Consider the following 10,582-nt stretch of genomic DNA (forward strand, 5'->3'; position numbering starts at 1 on the left):
GAGAATTTCACAAGCATGTACGTACGTATGTGAGCTAACAAATCTAGTCACATATATTACTTACTACATCGACGTTAAGAATATTCTACGAGTCAGTGATTATTATGTACAACATCATGTAGTTATGTAGTATACTCTTTAGCAGCTATTTAAAACAATGTGATAGCATTTACTTTTCCTAGTACACTATATTGTAGACCTCACACTCAGCAAGTTATCTCTGTATGCATCTACAGTAATGCATAAGTATTGTACTGGCTTCTTGTGTATATGCGACTGGCCCTTCATGGTTTTCCAGCTCACTAAACATCATTTCCAACAAAGCCATGGCTATAGAAGTGCCAAAGCTGCAGAAACCAGACTCTCCAGTTCCAATGTGGTGGTCTATTTAGCCAGCAATTCAAAAGATAAGTTTGATTTTGTGTTTATGGAAGCCAAATCAGTATGTGAACACAACAAGTACATACATACATACACAATGATACCTTATAATGCTTAATATAGTAATGCTCACGTAGAGTAACAAACATAGTTAAGGTGTACTTGACAACCTCATTGAGACCACCTCATTATAGTGACGATATCAAGTATGTCTCTAGTTAAAGATGTACTGCATGACCTCATTAATAAGACTACTTCATTACAGTGACCACGTTGAGTAGCTAGGTCCCAAACATAGCTAAGGTATACTCGACAAGCTCATTAATAAGATTATCTCATTTAAAGTGACCAACTCAAGTAGGTCCCAAACATAGCTCATGTGTATTTTAAGACTTTGTTGAAAGATCACCCGTCATGATATAACATCCATGTTAATTAGGTCCCAAGCCTTAAGTATAATTATATACTTCATGCATAATACAAGTACCATTTTTACATAGCTAAACACCACCACACCTTTAACAGTGGCTGAATTTGAGCAGTGTCATAATTAAAAAAAAACATTGTTTTATATTGAGTAGTGGTCAAGGTTGAATAGTTGTTGCATCAATTTTGTGAACAAGTGTAATAAATGCTAACAAAAGTACAGTGAAACCTCTATAACCCGATGCTCATGTATATTTTATTAAGGCTAAATCTGAACTAAAATTATAATCAAGGTTGCTTGACTATCAAGGTATAGTGTTAAATGATTCGGGGATGCAGCTTTTCAAGCCATTATTTGCCTAGTACAACCATAAAAGCACGCATAAGCTTGTTTCTTCCTTTTTAAGTTGCAAAAATAGCACAAACATGAAGTTTGTGTTGACTTGATAGCGTTGCTGACACTGTTTCAAAATGGCTTTTACTGTGTCTGTCAGTATGCAAGAATAACAGGAAAATAATGGAAGAATATGGAGTAATGGAATAGTTAGAGCTGACAGTAACTAGATGCGAGTGGCGGACAGGAAACAGAGAATTTATTTGGAGTGGCCTAAGGCCCCACACTAAATCCTCTGGGCCTAACCTTGTTTCTTGTATTCTAAACCTGGATACATCCTTGATGATTGATGGAACAGGCAGTACAGTGTTAGACTACTGGATAACAGATGTGTCCAATAATAAAAGGTTTCACTGTAATGGAGCTCCACAGATGTTATAGCAAAAAAAACACTATTCCTATAGTACACAAGTAACAATATTTTCAAATCCACTGAGTAGCTACATATTGTAAAATTAGTGACATGCATGCAGACCTTCAGTTCTGGTCGCTGTAAAGATAACATAAACATTTACTGATTTAGATACCCAGAGTCTACCATTACAGCCCTCAATAGTCACAAAGTACACATTCAGTTCCCAACTGTTGTTATTACTTGTGACACCTTCTTACAAGTATCCTTCTATCCTTTCATGCCTTCACCTTGGCCTTCACTCGAAGTTGTTGTTGTTATCTACTTTACCAGTTAGGCACTGGAGGGTGTACACAGAAGGCAGAGCCTGTTCGAGGTGTTTACCCATAGCCTAGAAGTTTTCAGCGATCGAGTCACACCAGTGTTGTGAGATGACAGGCGGGCGGCAAGGAAGAAATATCCATCTCGTCCGTTGTTCACAACATCTTTGAAGACGACCAACACACTTAATACAGAGACCTTTTCCTTCTCCGCAAACAATGTTGCTTTCCGTAAAACTAAGAAAACTTTTGACGGTAAGTTCACAAAACATGAAAAATTTTCTAAGTCAGAAGTGCGTAGTGTTGGGCGATATATCGATATTATATCGTATCGTTTGATTTTTTGCTGATATCGAAAAGTATCGATATATTTTTCAAAACTCGATATTTCGATACGATACATCACGTGATCTGATTTAATTTTAAAATGTCTATTTTAGCTTATTTAATAGTTAATTGTAGCTTTCCATTACCTTCAGCAATTTTCTAATTACTGTTACTTTTGTGTATGTGGACAGGAAATCCCCATTGTGTATAGCCATAGCTACCTAATATCAAATTATGTGAGAAAACTAGCAATTTACACGTGCAAATTAATGTTACAATATCGTATCGAAAAGTATCAATATCGGTCAATTTTAGTCAATATCGTATTGATATCGTATCGTTCTGAAAATCCTGGTATCGCCCATCACTAGAAGTGCGTCCAAAAAAAAAATTCGCCAGGGGCGAATACAGGGGGGGGTCAAAGGGGGCTGTTGACCCCCCCTCCAAAAATTTTAGTATACCAAGATCGAGATACTCTAATAGAGCAGTCACTCGAATAAAGCAGTCACAGTATTAGAACAGTGTGTAGTGAGCTATTTAAGGATTTTTATGTACTTTATCAGCTATAAATACGTGGTTGGTGAGGTGGGCAGCTATTTTCAGCAAGCTGTGACCTTTTTTTTTTTTTTTTTGGTCTCACCTTATCAAACCAGAGACAATGTAGTGCCTCAGTTCATTTTTGACCCCCCCCCCCCCCCCCCCCTTTCTATAAGTCTGGATCCGCCCCTGTTTAGGGGACGCGAAAAGTAGTTCCTTAGCGTTAGGGGTAGGCTAGGGTTCAGCTTTGGTTTCTTCTTTACTCTTGTTATATGAAGAAGTCACTTCACTTCAGTCGGATGTTTATAAGGTAGAAACTAAAACGAGGTGAGTAGCTGCAGCACCGGTACTCGCCTCGTTTTAGTTTCTACCTTATAAACATCCGACTGAAGTGAAGTGACTTCTACATATAAAAATAAATAAATAAATAAATAAAAAGCTGCAGCACCGGTGGTATAATCGTTGCGAACATTGCTTATGAGTACGGATGCCTGGGTTCGAGCCCTTGCTGAGACAACTTTTTTTTTCGCTTTCTTAGGTTTTTTTTTGTCTAAATGCACGTGACTTCTGGCACTATATAACTTGCCAATTTTTTAATGCATGTAACATTCTAAGTATTATACCCTCTACTACCGGAAAATAGCCGGAAAAACAGTGTAACCGGTGCCGGCTCTATATAACCTATACTAGGGTCCGCAATCCGAAAAATCAACTTTTACAAATCGATCCCCCTACCATTGTGGGATGTTCATTGTGGTATCCCATTGCTAGATCCACCATGAAACCGGAGGCACGATTGTTGTCTTCACAGAAATATCGATTTTAGTATTTCGTGAGATGCAAAAATTATTTTTAAAATTTCGTGCTCCACACAAAGAACAGGATAGAACTTGCTGCTTAGCTAGATATTATCTAGAGTTAATGTAGTTAAAAAGTACGCACAGTAATAAGCAAATGATTGGCTGGGTTCCCGGCACAGGGTTGCTTTCTTTCAAAAAGTAGAAAGCCAAACAATAATTTTCGAATTCAAACTGCCCTACCAGCCAAGACAAGAAAAGCCAACTCTTCCTCATGGTGACGTGATAAGGTTGGATGCATAGTCTGTCTATGCTGTTAGTCTAGAAAGGATCTGAGACTTCTCACCATCTGGGTGAAGAACGTCAAAATTTTCGTGCGTCATTTCAAGGGATTCTCTCAATGGTACCAAAGTGCTTTCCAGTACTTCTGATGCCACACTGGTCACTTAATTTTGTTTAGAATGATGATAAATGATGGATCAAAACGTTTGGTGGTAGTAGCAGTTGGTGTTTCTGTGATTTCATATGATGCAGTATACCAGCAGCTCACCAGGAGCTCCACCCAGCTCGAACCAAAAATGAAAGGTTTTGTGCTTTTTTCGGTTTGTTTTTGGGTGTTTTGCAGCATAATGGTGATGTAGGGTGATCTAGTGGAGATTTGAAGCTGCTGTGGAGCGTGAGAGGTGAAGTCAAATTTGGACGATTTTGTTGCCTCCCTTGATGCATAGCTTAGAGCGAGGCGTGGAAGCCGTGGATGAAATAATAATTGACAACCGCTGTTACCAAACGTTCAGGGACATATTTTGCCATAGTTTTAGTTTATAATTGATGATTGTTGTGGCTGCTGAAGTGCTGGAAATGGCTAGAAATTCTTTAATGCTGCAGAAAATTTTGACGCTCGTCACCCAGATGGTGAGAAGTCTCAGATCCTTTCCAAACTAACAGCATAGACAGACTATGCACCCAACCGTATCGAAACACTATGAGGAAGAGTTGGCTTCTCTTGCCCTGGGTGGTAGGGCAGTTTGAATTCGAAACTTCGCATCTCTTTGTCTGTTTTTTCAAAGAAAGCAACCCTGTGCCGGGCACCCAGCAAATCATTTACTTATTTATGTGCGTACTTTTCAACTACAACAACTCTGGATACGATTTGGCTAAGTAGCAAGTTTCATCCGGTCCTTTGTGTGGAGCACGAAATTTAAAAAATAAATTTTGCATCTTGCGAGATACTGAAAACAATATTTCTGTGAAGACAACAATCGTGCCTCCGGTTTCATGGTGGATCAAGCATTGGGATACTACAATGAACATCCCACAATGGTAGGGGGATTGATTTGTAGAAGTTGATTTTTCGGATTGCGGACCCTACCTATACCATTCTTTTTGGCGTTGATGTGTTCAGGGGCGGATCCAGGAGCTGGCTAGGGGAGGGGCACAAATAGGGTAAGTTGTAGGTGGTTGCATGCATGGGGAGAACCATATTTTCTATAGTTCAGTGCTGCAAAAAAGCAGCAAATAATCACCTCTTAGTGGTGTCTCACTGTTGATATTTGCCATTTTGGCCTTTTCAGATGGTTGTGAAGTCTTAAAACTGTTTAAAAGGCTCTGAATGTCTTAAATAACAGCAACACGATAATTATTTTTAGAGGCGCTTAGTACGCACGAAGGTGCTGGGTGACTATTTTACAGTTAGTTTGACTTCCGTTTCGCTTTGGTCTCAGGTGAATTTGTAATAAATGCTAGTAAAATGTGCATATTTTTGTAAGTTTTAAACTGATCTTGGTTGGCCTGACATAAAACTTACTAGCTGTTTTAATCAGAAGCATGGCTGGTTCCTCCACAAGGAGGAGAGGGGGGGGGGGGCATTTGCCCCAAATGCCCCATCCTGGATCCGCCATTGAGTGTTGTTGCCAATCGTTCTCCCTCACTAAAGCTGGTCACTGTAAAGTGTTAATAATAATAATAATAATAATAATAAAGCAAAATTAATGCTGTTGTTAGTCTTTCCTTCAGAGTATGGCATATTCAGATGGAGATTGAGCTACATGATGTTCTTCTGTCCCATACTTAGTGTGTAAAGATAGTCTGACTTGCCGACTAAACATAAGATAAAATGGCGTATATCCAGTGGACAACTGAACACTACTGTTATAAGCCATACACACCTTACGAATATGCTTCTCCCAATCAAATGGGTGATCACTTGCACAAGTAGCCAACATGTTAAGCAATATTCTATTAAATCGCTCAACTAGTCTGTCGCATTGAGGGTGGTAAGGGTAGTCCATGTTTTGTTAATGTGTAGGCAGCTTGCATACTTCTCCCACAACTGAGATTTGAATTGTGCACCCTGGTATGAATGTAGCTGCTCTGGAATAGAGTATTGAAGAAAAACCTCGTCAACTAACTTCTCAGCAACAGTAACAACCTCTTTATTGGGGACTGGGAGAGCTTCCATCCATTTGGTAAAATAGTCACCCACTACCAGAATGTATGAATTACCACTTGGTAATGGTCCTACAAAATTCGCTGCCATAACTTGTGTAGGGTAGCCTGCATTAATTGTTCCCATGGGTGCTCTTTGTGCTGGTGCAGGAGTCTTTCTGGTTGCACAGTCTACAAGTCAGGCACCAATTGCATACATCATTGTAATTGCCAGGCCAATAAAATCTCTCCTTTAACCAGTGTAAAGTCTTCTCTTGACCCAGATGGCCACCACTTATTCCTTCATGAGCTTCCTTTAGAATTTCATCCCTTAAATTATGTGGTACCACCAATTGCAACCATCCCTCATCATGACTAGGGTGAACAAACTGGATGTCATTTCTAACAGTTAACTGCTCCCACTGTTGTAGTAATCTACGGTACTCTAGGTCTTTACCTTTGGTCTGATCTTGTGCAGGTTTCTGGTTCCTCTCATGTGCAAGTAGCAGTTCACCAATGCAGGGATCATTAAGCTGAAAATTTCTAATATTCTGGGTTGAGTGACCACCCGTACAATTGGAGGTTGATATTGCAGCAATTCGCTCTTCAGGTTTGTCCAAGTGTGACTCTCTTCCACACTGGTTACATGGTAACCGTGACAATGCATCTGCATTATTGTGTTTCCACCCTAGTCAATGAATGATATTGAAGTGATAACCCTGTAAAATCTCAAGCCATCTGGCCATTTGCCCCTCATGATCAGGAGATCTAAAGTTCTGAAGCCACACTATATCATGATCAGTTCGCACTGTAAAGTTGCAGCCAACAAGGTACTGATGGAAATGTTTCATAAAAGTGACAACTGCTAGTAGTTCTTGTGGGTCACACAATAGTTGCGCTCTGCCTTGTTCAAGGTGCGGCTGGCATAGGCAATAACATGTTCACTGCCATCCTGATAAATCTGGGATAGCATAGCTCCAGGCTTGACCAGTCAGGTAGAGCTAGAATTGGGGCTGAGGTAAGACAAGTCTTCAAGGCAATAAATGCATTTTGGCAGTCTTCATTCCATTGAAACTTAGTATGCTTCTCTGTAAGTTGGTTGAGTGGCTTAGCAATTATAGCAAAATTGTGAATAAATCGACAGTAGTAGTTTGCTAATCCAAGAAATTGTTGTACCTCTTGTACTGTACATGGAGTTGGCCATTCTTTTACCTTAATTAAATGTCTTTTGAGGATCAGGTAGAAGTCCATGTGCAGAGACAACATGACCAAGGAAGTAAACTTCCTGTTGTAAGAATTGACATTTCTCAGAGTGTAGCTTTAGGCCAGCTTGCCTCAGCCTTTCAAATACAGCTTGTACGTTTCTCGTATGATTTGATTTGATTTTGATTTATATTATTTATTATTATTAGCGCTTTACAGTGACCAGCACTGAAGGTCTGACAGCAACATGTGCTACAGCCTTAGGATTACCTAACCTACAAGGACTTAGATCTAGTCACTTGACTTACTGACTGAACTGACTGAATATTTTAATTAATCTCCGAGCAATCGGCTACAGCCATTCTTCCTTGCCCAGAGGGACACATACAATACATAAATAATACACACAAAACTAAACAAAGCAAGGTATAACCGATACAAAGACAACCAAAGTAAACAACTTACAACACACACACACACACACACACACACAAACAAAAAACATGCATAATTATAGTTACAATCATATTAATGTTATCAAAGGAGTGAGTCACAGTGCTGCTTAAGGACATCCACATACTTATAAAATAGAGAATTAATACAGCCAGTTACAGATGATGGTAATGCATTCCACCATTGAATAGTTTTATAACGAAAAACGTTGAGTAAAGCATAAGTGGAACATAGGTATGTTTGCACAATATACTGGTGTCCTTGTACTATAAGAAGTAGTTCCACCGAAAATAATTGGTGGTTCGAGTGGAATACATTTAACTTGGTGGTACTGGTGGTACATTAAACACAGTGATTTAAACTGAATAAAATAAGGCAGTGGCAACCATTGCCATCTATGATAAAATTCAGACACATGATCATATTTCCTTAGGTCATAACACAGCCTTACTGCACGGTTCTGCATCCTCTGAAGTCTTTGCAGTAGAGTGCTTCCCAGTGATGGTCCCCAAACTGTTACACAGTAAGACAAATGAGACAATACCAGGGATTCCAATAACATCTTCATCAAACTATTGTCAATAACATGTTGATGAGACCTAAGCAAACATAGATAGTACGACATTTTATGGCACACATTAGCAACATGATGGGTCCAAGACATAGTAGAGTCAAGAATAAGTCCTAAATACTTCTGTTTCTCAGTAACTTGTAGAACAACACCACCAACAGATATAGAAGGATGTGTAAACTTTGTGGAACGATTGGAGGTTTTAAACCACATAACGGAAGATTTTTTAAAGTTAATTTCCATTCTACACTGTAAAATCCACTGCTGTATTAATGAGAGTTGAGAGCACATAGTATTTTGTACAGCAGCTGGGGTGGAACCAGTACAAATAATAGTTGTATCATCTGCAAACTGTAAAAGTAGACCATTGGCCAACTGTGTTGGAAGAGAATTCATATAAATTAAAAACAACAATGGCCCAAGAGCACTCCCCCGGGGTATGCCACCCTTCATAAGTCTCCATGATGAAAATGTAGCAGATGACTTAATTCTGTGATAACGGTTAGACAGATAATCTTTAAACCATTCCACTGCTGTACTGTGAACACCAAGTTCAGAAATTCTTTGTAATAGCAGGCAGTGATCAAGTGAGTCAAACGCCTTCCTCAAGTCAATAAATGCAGCACAAACTACACTGCCTTTATCCAATCATATAGCAATATGATCGACTGCCAATAACAAAATATCTTCAGTAGATTTACCACAACGATAAGCACCCTGGTGTGAGTGCAAAGTTTTACCCATTATGATGATGTCGTCAATATAATCTAAACAAGCTGACCATTGAAGCCCTGCTAGCACTGAGTCCTTTAGCCATTGAAAAGTGGCAGGCGCATTACATAATCTGAATGGCATAACATTAAACTCGAAGAGCCCTTCCTGCGTACAAAATGCTGTCTTTGTTCGGTGTTCTGGGGCCATTTCCACTTGCCAATAACCACTTCTCAAGCCAAGTGTTGAAAACCACCTGGAGCCGTTAGGGTGTCCAAACTATCATCAACCCTAGGGAGGGGGTATAGGCATCTTTGCGGGTGACTGCATTAAGTCTTCTATAATTTACACAAAACCTTGTTGACACATCCTTCTTCGCCACTAACATGATTGGTGAAGTCCAAGGGCTCTGTGATGGTGATAAAATATTTTTAGATAACATGTCCTGCAGTAAGTTGTGCACAGTTTCTCTGTGAAGAAAAGATACCCTCCTGGCTTGCTGACAGATAGGTGTGACAATGCCAGTGTCAATACTGTGCTTTAATATTCCTGTGCGACCTAGTTTCCTGGACCATCTGCCAAGATGTGCCATCAGTGCAAAGAATTTCTCTTTTTGATCTGGTGTTACATCATTGGGTAGGGGCTTTGCCAAAATCATCTCAAATGCTTCGTCACTGTTCACTTCTTGGTCACTTTTCCCATTTGAGATTTCACAAATACTGTGGTCTTCAACAGGCTCAGCATTAGCAATTTTCATATTCTTGTAGAGTTTCACTGGTGTTAATTCTGTGTTCACTACCCTCACTACCACGTTACATTGACGAGGCACAACTATAGCTCTAGCAACTAATCTAAAGCGAAGTAAATCTATTGATGTATTCCCTTAATGTCAAATTGTGTAAAGCAGCAGTGTATCAATGTCAGGTAAAGCTTTAGTTTGCCTGACAATTTTACTGGCCAGGGGTTTTAAAAAATTATAATTGTCTCTGCAAACAAGTGATATAGTAGAGAGTTCAGCTACTTCTGTAACTAAGTTATGCAGTACACCCCCAGTACATTAAAGTAACTACAGTAATATAACTAGTTACATAGTAATTTGTAACAAGGATTAACTGTCCAAAATTGGATAGTTACATTCTTTTGGCCTGTTGAGAAAAGCTTGTTATATAAAAATTGTACAATTATAAAAAATGTATGTATAACTCTACAACTGCTTTACATCTAATTTCCCTTCCTGTAGTAAAAAAAGACAGGTAAAAAGAGGCCCCAAAGCTGGTAATGGCCAGCTTTGGAGTATACAAATACAAAAAGTGATATCTAATCCAAAACAGCCAAGCTGTAAAAAAAGGGTGCAGCCTCTAAAAGTCATGGTGAAAAAGATGTGAAATCCAACAAGAAATGGCTGTGATGGTAGGTAAATGGCAAAAATTTTAATAATGACAATTCAGGTGAATTTGTTGCCGAGTCCTAGCTACCATCACAGCTGTTTCTTGGCCGCCAACTTAGATTCGCGTCTTTTTTCACCATGGATTTTTGGAGACCACACCCTTTCTTACAGCTTGGCTCAGTGTTTTGGATTAGATACATATATCCAAAATGCAGTACATTGATATTTTGTAATCCATTTAGGAATTTAATAAATTTTTAAAGCAAATAATGTAAATACAGGACACAAAGAAATATGTC

At 39.1% G+C, this 10,582-nt stretch overlaps 1 protein-coding gene across 1 annotated transcript; it reads right to left on the reverse strand.

Annotated features, from left to right (window-relative positions):
* Positions 1-5,785: 5,785 nt before the first annotated feature.
* LOC136264806 (uncharacterized) lies at positions 5,786-9,653 on the reverse strand. The gene is made up of 5 exons (XM_066059575.1): positions 9,246-9,653; positions 8,252-8,560; positions 8,066-8,186; positions 6,239-6,646; positions 5,786-6,150 (listed from the first exon to the last, which is right to left on the reverse strand). The coding sequence occupies exons 1-5, from the start codon at positions 9,651-9,653 to the stop codon at positions 5,786-5,788; spliced, it is 1,611 nt and encodes a 536-aa protein (XP_065915647.1).
* Between the last annotated feature and the right edge of the window lie 929 nt (positions 9,654-10,582).

This window comes from Dysidea avara, chromosome 8 (genome assembly GCF_963678975.1).
Source record: "Dysidea avara chromosome 8, odDysAvar1.4, whole genome shotgun sequence".
NCBI classification, from domain to species: Eukaryota; Metazoa; Porifera; class Demospongiae; order Dictyoceratida; family Dysideidae; genus Dysidea; species Dysidea avara.

What these genes read in the sequence shown, in the direction of transcription:
- LOC136264806 (XM_066059575.1), bottom strand. Translation starts at nt 9,653, where the DNA reads ATGAAAATTGCTAATGCTGAGCCTGTTGAAGACCACAGTATTTGTGAA. An exon ending in AGAGGATGCAGAACCGTGCA is followed by an intron (nt 6,647 to 8,065) that starts GTAAGGCTGTGT and finishes TTCATTGACTAG; the next exon opens with GGTGGAAACACAATAATGCA. An exon ending in AATAAGTGGTGGCCATCTGG is followed by an intron (nt 6,151 to 6,238) that starts GTCAAGAGAAGA and finishes CCTGACTTGTAG; the next exon opens with ACTGTGCAACCAGAAAGACT.